General features: G+C 47.1%; 1 protein-coding gene across 2 annotated transcripts in view; it reads left to right on the top strand.

The window, feature by feature from the left end:
* DNAJA3 (DnaJ heat shock protein family (Hsp40) member A3) overlaps positions 1-12952 on the top strand; it is a 31520-nt gene that overhangs the window by 8226 nt on the left and 10342 nt on the right. For both annotated transcript variants that reach the window (XM_060648331.3, XM_060648332.3), the window contains exons 3-9: positions 3795-3878; positions 4612-4806; positions 5904-6056; positions 8902-9049; positions 10100-10164; positions 12115-12243; positions 12777-12892. In XM_060648331.3, coding sequence (XP_060504314.1) covers positions 3795-3878; positions 4612-4806; positions 5904-6056; positions 8902-9049; positions 10100-10164; positions 12115-12243; positions 12777-12892 — 890 coding nt within the window. The remainder of the gene's footprint in view (positions 1-3794; positions 3879-4611; positions 4807-5903; positions 6057-8901; positions 9050-10099; positions 10165-12114; positions 12244-12776; positions 12893-12952) is intronic.

Raw genomic sequence — 12952 nt, 5'->3', positions numbered from 1 at the left:
CTGGGATCATGATATCCAGCCTCAGTTATTTGCTGGGCTGTTTTGTTGAAGAGGATTAAAGTCACCCATGTAACCAAAAGCAGGGGTGGTTAGGCTTATTCTGATGAAGAGCTTTCTAACAGTGAAGGCTGTCCATCATGATACAACCCACCTTGGGTAGAAGTGAGTTCCCCATCACAGAAAAGAATCCCATCATGTTTCTCAGATGTGGGTAATGTCCTGACACCCCTCCCTTTTTTTTTTTTTCTTAATTGTGATGGATGTTTAAAAATTGTGTTAAAATATGCTCAACTCCCTTTCAAGCCATGTTAATCTCATGCGATCATGTTTGTCTAAAATCCGACTGTTTCATGTTGTGGTCATTGTACTTGTTTCTCCAGCGTGGGTCTTTGGGAGTCGGCCTGGCCCGTACAGCCCTGTGATGTCTCCTTGTACTTTTCTGAATTTGAACTCCTTTGCGTCCTCGTTTGGCATTATGAGCCATGACACCGTTTCATCTTGTCTTGGCTCAAATGCACTATTTACATGTGACATCTCCTTTCTTTCTTTTCACCTAAGCCATGGACGTGGTATCTCGTGTGCAAGCTCTGAGGCTCTCTGCCTCAGTGCTGTATTTTCCGGTGGTCATCCTGGTGATTTGGGGCATACTGTTACTCAGTATCAGTGATTTTTTGGCTTGTCGTTGAAAATTTGAAATTCCTGCCAGATGCCCCCACCTCCTGACTACATCCTCTGCTCCCTTCTGTGTCCTAATAATGGCTGATGTCGCCGTGGGCCGTGCCCTGTGTTCGTTTTAGAATATGTGGTGTTTCATCTCATCCCTGCCACAACCCTGTGGAGTAGGTACCGTTATCGTCATTTGACAGACGAGGAAGTTGTGCTTAGTGACATTCTGTCTGGGGTCTCAGGGCTACAGACAGTGGATCCGGACGCTCTGACCCGGAGGCTGTGCACTTAACTTCCTGCACCCTAACCGCAGCCAGCTGCTGGTGGCGTGGCGTCCGAGCCACATGACTTCTCCGGTCCGCGGTTGGATTCCGTGTGCCTTCTTCCCTCGCGTGAGGGACCTGTAGTGACCCAGACTTGGAAGGGGTCAGCAGCCGCAGCAAACAGTGAGCCAACAGTGAGCTACCTGCAAAGCACAGCACTGCTCAGAGTGCCTGGAGGGTAACCGTAGTTTTAGAGCGGCTCGGCTCAGCTGCGGACAGCCTAGTGAGATTTTACTCTTTTTTAATATTTAAACTTGTGTTTTTTGGCATAAAAACAGACACATAGACCAATGGAATAGAATAGAAACCCCAGAACTAGACCCACAAACGTATGGCCAACTCATCTTTGACAAAGCAGGAAAGAACATCCAATGGAAAAAAGACAGTCTATTTAACAAATGGTGCTGGGAGAACTGGACAGCAACATGCAGAAGGTTGAAACTAGACCACTTTCTCACACCATTCACAAAAATAAACTCAAAATGGATAAAGGACCTGAATGTGAGACAGGAAACCATCAAAACCTTAGAGGAGAAAGCAGGAAAAGACCTCTCTGACCTCAGCCGTAGCAATCTCTTACTCGGCACATCCCCAAAGGCAAGGGAATTAAAAGCAAAAGTGAATTACTGGGACCTTATGAAGATAAAAAGGAGAAAGCAGGAAAAGACCTCTCTGACCTCAGCCGTAGCAATCTCTTACTCGGCACATCCCCAAAGGCAAGGGAATTAAAAGCAAAAGTGAATTACTGGGACCTTATGAAGATAAAAAGCTTCTGCACAGCAAAGGAAACAACCAACAAAACTAAAAGGCAACCAACGGAATGGGAAAAGATATTTGCAAATGACACATCGGACAAAGGGCTAGTATCCAAAATCTATAAAGAGCTCATCAAACTCCACACCCGAAAAACAAATAACCCAGTGAAGAAATGGGCAGAAAACATGAATAGACACTTCTCTAAAGAAGACATCCGGATGGCCAACAGGCACATGAAAAGATGTTCAACGTCGCTCCTTATCAGGGAAATACAAATCAAAACCACACTCAGATACCACCTCACGCCAGTCAGAGTGGCCAAAATGAAGAAATCAGGAGACTATAGATGCTGGAGAGGATGTGGAGAAACAGGAACCCTCTTGCACTGTTGGTGGGAATGCAAATTGGTGCAGCCGCTCTGGAAAGCAGTGTGGAGGTTCCTCAGAAAATTAAAAATAGACCTACCCTATGACCCAGCAATAGCACTGCTAGGAATTTATCCAAGGGATACAGGAGTACTGATGCATAGGGGCACCTGTACCCCAATGTTTATAGCGGCACTCTCAACAATAGCCAAATTATGGAAAGAGCCTAAATGTCCATCAACTGATGAATGGATAAAGAAATTGTGGTTTATATACACAATGGAATACTACGTGGCAATGAGAAAAAATGAAATATGGCCTTTTGTAGCAACATGGATGGAAGTGGAGAGTGTGATGCTAAGTGAAATAAGCCATACAGAGAAAGACAGATACCATATGGTTTCACTCTTATGTGGATCCTGAGAAACATAACAGAAACCCATGGGGGAGGGGAAGGAAAAAAAAAAAAAAAAAAAAAAAAAGGTTAGAGTGGGAGAGAGCCAAAACATTAGAGACTGTTAAAAACTGAGAACAAACTGAGGGTTGATGGGGGGTGGGAGGGAGGGCAGGGTGGGTGATGGGTATTGAGGAGGGCACCTTTTGGGATGAGCACTGGGTGTTGTATGGAAACCAATTTGACAGTAAATTTCATATATTAAAAAATAAAATAAAAAAAAAATAAACTTGTGTTTTGAAGAGGCAATACGTTTCCTTTGTTCAGAATTAAGCAAATACAAAAGAGTATATTCGATAGAAAGTCTCCCTCCTGTTCTCTTACATCCCTCCTTTTGCAACCAATGTTACTAGCTTGCTATATGTTTTCCAAAATAACTTGTACAGCAGATACATCTACGTACCCAGTTATTTTCTTCTCTTTTTACATAGTTGATGGTATATCAGACACACTGTTTTCCACTGCTTTCACAAAGGTGCCCAAGTTCTAAAGCATTTGTTCTTTTTGGCAGAGATTTGTTGTGGTTAAAAAATGTGTATATGTGTCAGATTTGAAGAGATGGTTTATTTTATTTTACTTTTATTTATTTTTTAAAGACATTTTAAAAATATTTATTTATTTATTTTGAAAGGGAGCGAGCATGAGCGAATGTGGTTGGGGGGAGGGACAGAGAGAGAGGAGAGAGGATCCCAAGCACGTTCCATGCTGCCAACGCAGAGCCCGATGCAGGACTCGATCTCACAGAGTGTGAGATCACGACCTGAGCCGAAACCAAGAGTTGGTCAGACACTTAACTGACTGAGTAACCCAGTTGCTGCAAGAGATGGTTTATTTTAAAGTCTTAGGCCTTGTTTTAAGAATTGCTGTTGGTTGATGGGGCTCCTGGGTGGCTCAGTCGGTTAAGCGTCTGACTTTGGCTCAGGTCATGATCTCACAGTTCGTGAGTTCAAGCCCCACATCAGGCTCTGTGCTGACAGCTCAGAGCCTCGAGCCTGCTTCAGATTCTGTGTCTCCCTCTCTCTCTGCCCTTCCCCACCCCACCCTTGCACTCTGTCTTTTTCTGTCTCTCAAAAAATAAACAAACAAACATACATTAAAAAAAAATTGCTGTTGGTCACAAAATCTCAAAACAGACTAATGCGGTAAGGGAGGTGAGATTGTGACTGTTATTTGAGGTCCAGTGTTAGTAATCATCATGTGTCCATTGTAATTTATGGTTTTCTCCCTTAGCTGGCCAAGAAATACCACCCAGACACAAACAAGGATGATCCCAAAGCCAAGGAGAAGTTCTCCCAGCTGGCAGAAGCCTATGAGGTAATGCGACCTACCTGTGTGTGCAGTCACTGTCATTCAGCTGTGTGGGTACATCAGCGTGTGCTGCCCAGGGTGACCTGACATGTCATAAGGTCCATTGTGAAGACTGTCCCATACCAGATTACCTCCTTGAAGAAAAGATTCCCAGGTCTCCTGCTAGATCTCACTTGGAATCTCAGTAGGAAATGGTCTGATAATCTGTATTAACAGAGCTCCCAGGTCATCTGATTTATAGCCAGGTCTGGGAGCTCCTGGTTGGATTAATTAATTCCACACTTATTTGTTGACCCCCCTCCTTAGGGCATCTCTGTCTAGTGGGATGGTGCGTATTGTAAAAGTAGGAGGCCGCCCGTGAGGAACTTGAAATGTAGTCAGAGGGATGAAGCGCACACTGTGGCGGGCTGCTGAGCCGTTCCAGAGCGACCTTCCCAGACTTAGAGGGTCTGTAGGGACTCAGGATACGTAGCGTATCGTGTACCTGCTGTATGAGTGTGCACATCCCCCAGCCATCTGAAAGTACGTCACAGACGCCGTATCTCTTTATTCTTCAGTACTCGAGTGTGAATTTTCTAAGACCAAGAACATTCTTTTACGTTAACCACAGTACGCTTGTCAAAAGCAGGAAATTTAATGCTGATCCAGCACCCTTACCTGTACACACGGTGTGAACTTGTGCCGTGTCCTGGGCCTCGGGAGACCTGGTGGCGCCTGACCGCCGGGCCTTTTCCTGTAGGTGCTGAGTGACGAAGTGAAGAGGAGACAGTATGACACCTACGGCTCTGCGGGCTCGGACGCCGGCGCCTCCGGACAGAGCTACTGGAAAGGGGGCCCCACTGTCGACCCCGAGGAGCTCTTCAGGAAGATCTTCGGGGAATTCTCATCCTCTTCTTTTGGGGATTTCCAGAGTGTATTCAGTCAGCCTCAGGAGGTAGGCTCCTTGTTTTAAAGAATCATTCACATTTTAGCCGCTCATTGTGAGGCAAACATTTTATGTTTCTTTTTCTCAAAAAAAAAAAAAAAAACAAACCAACAACAACAGAAAAAACAAAAAAAAAAAAACCCAAAGCAGCTTCGATGGAATGATCTGGAGGCAGCCATTTTGGTAGGAAATAATTCCCATATTTAAGAAAAACCATGTAGGTAATCCATGTAGGATTACCAGGTAGGTAATCCTTTTTAGCTGTACAATTGCTTAATCAGGCAGCCTGAGGCGAAGGCTTTGAGGGTCCATGATTCGGGTGCGTCTTGTCTGGAGCTTGCTGCATTATTGTAGAAGAGCTCGGTACCAGAACGGAGACACAACACCAATTCTACCTCTTGCATGTTTATGTCCTAATAAGACATTATCAGAGCTGAGAGAGGGAGCATGTTTTATGACTTAAATTATGTTTGGGGATCATTCGAGCTGTCTATAAGGACTATGTACAAATATTATCTGTGAACGGTTTGTTGAAAAGTACATTTTCACTTAAAACAAGCATTCCCTCTTGAAAATCCTGAGATGTAGGGCAGAGTCAGTCGAGTCCCATCCATTCCTACTTGGCAGAGGACAGGTGAGTTGAAAAATAAGTAGCTGGGTGAAGAGATGAACAGGTGGGGCATGGAAGATTTTTGGTGAAATTTCACATTTAGTGAAAGTCCTCTATGATTTTGTAACAACAGACCCGTGTCATACATTTGTTCAGGCCCTTAGGAAATACACCACCAAGGGTGGACCCTGAAGTGAAAGACGAGCTTTGGGGGACTCTGATGTGTCCATGTGGGTTCATCCTTGATAAAAAATGGACGTCCCGGTGACAGATGCTGACCCTGGTGGGGGCTGTGCATGTGTGGGGGCAGGGGGCGATCCTGATACCTCCCTCTCAATTTTATAAACGTGTAAAACCGTCTTAAAGAATAAAGCCCACTTTAAAAGAAGAGGTAACGTGAATGAAAACCGCTGACCATTGCCCTCCTTTACTTTCAAAGTGGAGGATCACTTTGGTAATTAACCAAAGATGACAGGCTGCCCTCTGACTTCTTTAGTACATCATGGAGCTGACGTTTAATCAGGCTGCCAAGGGGGTCAACAAGGAGTTCACCGTGAACATCACTGACACCTGCGAGCGGTGTGACGGCAAGGGGAACGAGCCTGGCACCAAGATGCAGAACTGCCATTACTGCGGCGGCTCCGGCATGGTGAGAGTGTGGCAGAGCCCCCCACCCCCCCCCGCCTGGGATCCCCCGCCTCTGGCCCCCCCACACCCCTTGCCGGCCCTTTTTCTACACTCCTGTGGATAGCCTTGGAGAGTTATCTGGCAGTGCTTGGTGCTTTTGAGTGTCTGTGACTAGGTGGGACTGTTTTATCTAGATCTTTCTTTTCCCAAGAGTACTCTGTCTTGGTCAGTGATCCTGTGCTGTCTTCCCTGAAAATACACTTCCCTGAAAATTTTGGTAATTTGAAACCGTTGCTGGGGGGCAGGGGGTTTTAATTTTGCTTGAAGTGTAATCATTTTTTTCTTTTGGTAAGTTTTTTATATAATACAAACATACAGAACAGTATAAAGAGCCACTCCCTTATTCCTTACCCAGATTCACCAGTTGTTAACATTCTGTCCCATTTGCACTGTCATATCTGTTGTGTATTTTCAAGGAACAAGAATGTTCTTTTATGCAACCACAACACAGTTGTCACTATCAGGAAATTTAACGTTGCTAGAATACCATTTTCTGTACTCATTCTCATGTGTTCACTTGTCCTTACAATGTCCTTTTTTTCCTGATCCAGGATCCATGCTGGGATTTTGCATAGTGTTTGGTTGTCATATCTTTTGTCTCCTTTAATCTGGGAACGGTTTCTCGGCCTTTCTTTTTCTTTATGACCTTGACATTTTTTAGGATTACAGGCCAGCTGTTTTGTAGAATGCCCTTTATATTGGGGTTCATCTGATATTTTCTCATGACCAGATTCAGATCACACATTTTTGGTGAAACGTCACAGAGGGGTAGTGCCCTTGACACTGGATCACGTCAGGAGTCGTGAGGTGTCAGTTTGTCCCATTAGTGATGACGTGACATTGGATCATGAGTAGTTAAGATAGTGTCCACCAGGTTTCTTCACTGTAAAGTTGTTAATTTTCCCTTTGAGATTAATGAGGAAGTTGTGGTGAGGCACATACTGACTTCTGAACTCCAGATCACCGCGTTGATTGTAGGAGACTGAAAAATGGGGTGTACTGCCTCTCTGTAACCATTCCTGAAACCTCTGGGAGCTGAGCAGTTACCTTTTAAAGAGAGTAGTGCCCCTCTGATTACAACAGCGATTGCTGAGAAAACAAAAGAGAAACCTGGCCACCCAGAGCAGCTAGTCTGGTCCTTGAGGCCACTACTGCCCTGTTCTCACTGTACCTGAGGGCCATGTGGGAAGAAAGGGGGGCTGGGTCCTCCCTATCTTCCCCCGGCCCCCACCACTGGTGCCCCAGGAGCAAGGAGGCAGGCAGCCTCTGTTGCTGGCGTGGTGCTGCTCGTTCTGCCCCCCGCCCCCGAGTGTCCTCTCCCCCATCCTCCCTGCGCACCCCCATCCTTCAGGGGCCTCTTGGCCCCCAGCCCCTCCCACAGCTGGTGGGGCCTTGTGGTCTGTGGCTACTACCCCCAGCTCCTCACTGGTTAGAAAGTGGTTACTTCTTTTGTTTAACCTAACTTCTTTACACTGTTCATTTTGTTTTGTTTTTTTTTAGAAAGCGGGAAAGGGGGAGAGAGGGCGGGAGAGTGCGTGCACGAGTGGGCAGATGGACAGAGGGAGAGAGACAATCCCAAGCAGGCTCCATACTCAGCACAGAGCCCAACAAGGGCTCCATAGGACGACCCTGGGATCATGACCTGAGCCAAAATCAAGTCAGATATTCACTTGACTGAGCCACCTAGGCGTCCCCCTGCCTGTTTTGTAAATTATCGAAAAGTACTTGTTCTGACACAACAGTCGGAGGAATACATAAAGAAAATGTCAGTAATCGCCCCTTGCCTGGACTCCCAAGTTCGTAACTTGAGGTGTTCTTTCCACAACTCAGTCTCTGTCTCCATACAAAAAAATTTCTTTTTAAAGCAAAAACTTTCTAATGAGAGTATATTACACATACTCTTTGTTGTGCAACTTGCTTTGGTCTTTGATGGATCATGCCCATTCCTCCAGGCCGATACATGCAGATCTCATTTTCCAACTTAATACTTAGGTTTCAGTGCTACAGGAAAACCCTCTACACATATGGCCTTCCATCTGATGCCTCTACTTTCTGTGACACAGACCTCCAAAGGTGGAATTGCTGGGACAAATAATTCTTACATTTAAAATGCCTCTAATTAAAAATTTATCATGTTTAAAAATGTACGTGTTTATATTTGCACACGGTACAGAATTCTGAAGGAAAAACGAAAGTACAGTGAAAAGTTAAGTGTTCCTCCCCAAGCCCCACCCCCTAATTGTTCCAGGCATCCTCCTTAGAGGCACAGTTCTAGTGACCTTCTTGTGTATCCTGCTTTAGACGGACACGCACATTTCAAGCCATCTGTGTGGAGGTTCCAGTAACCCAAGGTAGCACTCTGTACATGGTGCTGCAGCGTTTGCTTCGATTTTTACAACTCAGTGATCTCAGAAAGCATTTCTCACCCATGTGCAGTGTTCTGTTAATGTGGTTACACCATGATTTTTCAGGCAGCTCACTCCTGGTGGCCACCCAGGCTGCAAGGGACGTACGCTGTTGCACGAGTGTGGTCTGTAGGGCACAGCCCCACAGATGCACACTCAGTTCTCATAGCTGCCAGAGTGTTTTCCACACATCTGTGACTGCATCATCTTGCATGACGTCTGCATCCTTTGGGAGAAAGGTCTGGGTCCCTGTGTTCTTAGGCAGTATGTTTTAGTGCGTGTTCACACAGAACACGAGTCTTTGATGAAACATTTCTCTGCCGTGCATTGTGTTCCCAGAGGCTTGGCCATTAGAGTTTACCTGTGTACTTAAGGGTTCCGTCTTTTTCGTCTCTTTATCAGGAAACCATAAATACAGGCCCCTTTGTGATGCGCTCCACGTGTCGGAGGTGTGGTGGCCGAGGCTCCATCATCACGACTCCCTGCGTGATATGCAGAGGAGCCGGACAGGCCAAGCAGAAGAAGAAAGTGGTGATCCCTGTGCCTGCCGGTGGGTCCTGGGCTCCTCCACGTACCGGGGCTGGGACAGCTGGGACCTTTGTTTCCCTGTGATTGGGCTGTTGTAAAAGCTGTGGTGAAGGATCTGGAGCCCCGGATTGGAGGGGGAACTGGAATCTCCTTGCGTTTTCCTCTCTGTACTAGTTGTCCTTAAAATCTACCCTTGCATGCCTCGTGGGCAGAAGGTACCTGACACGCCCGCTCTGCTCCCCTGTGGAGCTCCTCCACCTTCGTTCAACGAGGCCAGCATTGTCACTGTGGCCAGCCCTGTCTGCACCACTACCCCTTCCTCCTAGCCCCCAGGGGCCGCCTGTGACTGCTCTCGCCAGCTGGGTCTTGTTCCCAGGATGGACTTTCTGCAGGGCAGTCTGATCGTGTCACTTGTCCTGAAGCCTGTGCAATGACTCCTGGGGTGAGAAATGCCACCTGTCTCAGCCCCTTCTGGCCTCTGCAGCCTCTCCTCTTGTTGCCTGCCCTGCGGCCTTCCTGCAGCTGCCTTCATGCAGCTCTTCGAATGGGCCATAATGCCTCTAGACAGAGCCTTGTCATATGTCACTCCCTGTGTCTGAAGCTCACTTTCCACCTTCTTTTCTCAGCGGGTTAACTCTTCTCCCAGAGCTGCTAGCTTGAGTGTTGCCTCTCTATAGCAGCTTCTGGAACTCTCCCTGTTCCTTAGATGTCCTTTGTCCTTGCTTCTACAAACACGTTTCTGTTTGTAATGATGCACTTGTTAGTGTTGTTATTTGGGTGATAGCTGTCTCCCCTACTAAATTCTAAACTCACCGACATGCTACATGGACCTGGTAGGAGCAGGTGTCCAGGGAACTTGGATAAACGAATAGAAGGCGCTCTTGTTTGGGGATCACTTGCTGTACTTGCTCCTTTGAGAAGTTGCACCCATTGGATGTACTGTGGATAATTGTGTTGTTCCTCATTAATAGGAACGGGTAAGGAAGTCAGTGGTTTGTAAATGGATTTAGGGCAGGAAACTCCATGGGAGGTCCCCAAATAAATGTTCCCTTTTGAACTTTTGTTCTTACAGGAGTCGAGGATGGCCAGACGGTGCGGATGCCTGTCGGAAAAAGAGAAATTTTCATCACATTCAGGGTGGGTGCTCTGCTCTCACAGCTTCTCGGGTCCTTGCCCTCTTGCAGGGAGGTGGGTGCTCATGGGGGTGTGTCTAAGGGAAACAGTGGCCACCTCGGTGGGGTTATGAAACATGTATCACGTCAAGCCTTTGTGCTACGTTTGGACAGAACAGTTTCCTCAAGATTTTTATAAGTTGGAAAACATAGGACACATAAAAATATAGAATGCATCTCTTTGTGATTTTTTTAAAAATTTACTTATTTTGAGAGAAACAGAGACCACACAAGTGGGAGAGGGGCAGAGAGACAGGGAGAGAGAATCCCAAGCAGGCTTTGCACTGCCAGCACAGGGCGCCTGATGTGGGGCTTGATCCCACGAAGCCATGAGATCATGACCTGAGCCGAAACCAAGAGTTGGATGCTCAACTGACTGAGCCACCCAGACCCCCCTCCTTGTGATTTTAAATTTATGTATCAAATTGTTCGTGGGGGTGGTAAGAGCCAAAGGTGCAGTTTTACCTACTGTGTGCAGAGACAGACCTGGTTTCTGAGACAGGAGATGGTAAAGGAGATACAGTTCTTGTCCCCACATTTCTGCCGGGTGCCCCAGGAAAGCCATGTGAGCGCAGCAGGGGAAGGCACAGGCTGTGTGCAAGACACCCTCACTCATAATAGCAAGACACTGACGACAGTCTGCTGCCCTCGGATAAGAGAGTGAATGAGAGAACCGTGCTGTGGCCAGAGTGCCTCAGAGCAGCCGCGGGAAGAAACCAGAGCCATACGTTCAGCACAACTGAGACTTCTCAGTTACTTTGAGGGAAAGAAAGCAGATTGCGAGTGGATGCAGGGAGGGAGACTGTCTATAAACACTTTTAAAGCACGTGACAGGGTGCTACATATTATTTGGGGACACATACATATGTGGGAATGAGAACTGCTACAGTCAGCGTGGGGCCACTCTGGAGGGGGAGGAGCCAGGGGCTTCACTGCATCGCGATGTTTTATTACTTCCACTGGGTTGTGGGCGTTCTGCGTGTGTGATGTAATTTACTTTGCCTGTTCAAAAAATTTTTTCTTAGTGTTTTATTTATTTTTGAGAGAGAGACAGAATACCAGTGGGGGAGGGGCAGAGAGAGGATGTGTCCATCGTGAGACACAGAATCCCAGGCAGGCTCCAGGCTCTGAGCTGTCAGCACAGAGCCCGACACGGGTCTCGAACCCACGAACTGCAAGATCATGACCTGAGCTAAAGTCTGACGCTTAACCTACTGAGCCATCTAGGCGCCCCTACTTTTCCTGTTCATGCGTGTGTGAGATATTTTGTAATTTAAAACACAGATAAAAATACCGTAAAGCGTGAAGTGCTAGACGAGGAATCAAAGACAAAGGCAGCCAGCTGTCAGCCAGGCTCTCCAGTGGGCTTGGTGGGAGTTTCAGACCCTGCTCCCACCTGATAATAGACAAGAACAGAGAGAGGGGAAATCACTGCAAGGCAAGAAGTGTCTTTGAGGCCCCAAAAGTAGTGCTTGTGCATCAGAATCATTCCACTGCTGTCTGTCTGTCTTGAAGGTGGTTTGTACCAGATGACTGTTTGGAAAATAAACTGTGCCTTTGTAGATGTACTAATCTCTGTTTCCTTATACCTGCCAATAGAGTAAGCTTTTTTTTTTTTTTTTTTTTATGTTTAATAAGCCAATTTTACTTTTTTATTTGCCCATTGGGACGGCTTGATCTGAGACCGACACTCTTGTGTCGCTATGTAGAAGTGAATCTGACCTGTAACTCCCGGAGCCTGGGGTCATGTTCTGCTTTGGCAAAAGTACATCCTCTCCCTTGATGCTGTGCTCTTCAGCAAAGAAGCAGCGTATCGCATGCCGGACCCTGTGCCCAGGCTGCTGAGATGGGCTGTTGTCCAGTCTCGAGAAGGACTTCTGCACGCATAACCACATCTCTCCTGCTTGGACCGTAGGTGCAGAAAAGCCCCGTGTTCCGGAGGGACGGTGCAGACATCCACTCCGACCTCTTTATTTCCATAGCTCAGGCTCTTCTTGGGGGGACAGCCAGAGCGCAAGGCCTGTACGAGACGATTAACGTGACGGTAAGAGGCCGAGAACGTGTTTGCCACTCTTGTCCTTCGTTGCTATTTTTTTTTTTCCCCTCTGTGAACCGGCTGAGAAGTGGCTAGAACCTGTGGCCGAGCAGCCTGTTGGAGACTCAGTGATGGGGTCTGGGGGAAGTAGAGGAATGTTAGGCCATTCCTTGGGTGTGAATCACAGACTGTAGACCCTGATGAAGGAATCACCAGTGAAGGCAGGTCCTGGGTCACATCCACGCCTCTGCTGGCACCAGGGAGCAGCCCCAGCACTGTGCCCCTGTGTTGGCTTTGCCCCCTCCCAGGTCACACTCTCTGTGCTCCCTCACTCCTGCTGTGGGCTCAGCTTCCCGAACTGCCTGCCCCCACATGCTTGTTTTGGGCTCTGCTCCAGGTGGACCCCGGTTTAGCCAGCTTCCATGTGGATGTCTGGAAACCTGAATGGGAGTTCTTTCCAAGGAGTGAGTCTTAGTGTAGTGAAATGTTTCCATTTGAGCAACTGTAGACCAAGGAAAACCACAGATTTCTTTTCTTTATAGATTCCCCCTGGGATTCAGACAGACCAGAAGATTCGGATGAGTGGGAAAGGTATCCCCCGGATTAACAGCTACGGCTATGGAGATCACTACATTCACATCAAGATAAGAGTTCCAAAGTGCGTGCCCACGTAACCATGGTGAGGTCCGCCCAATCTCTGCATTTTCCCCACCTAGCA

Source organism: Panthera onca, chromosome E3, assembly GCF_046562875.1.
Source record: "Panthera onca isolate mPanOnc1 chromosome E3, mPanOnc1 haplotype 2, whole genome shotgun sequence".
Taxonomy (NCBI): domain Eukaryota; kingdom Metazoa; phylum Chordata; class Mammalia; order Carnivora; family Felidae; genus Panthera; species Panthera onca.
Note: the sequence above shows the minus strand (reverse complement) of the source record. Positions and strands in the feature narration are given on the sequence as shown.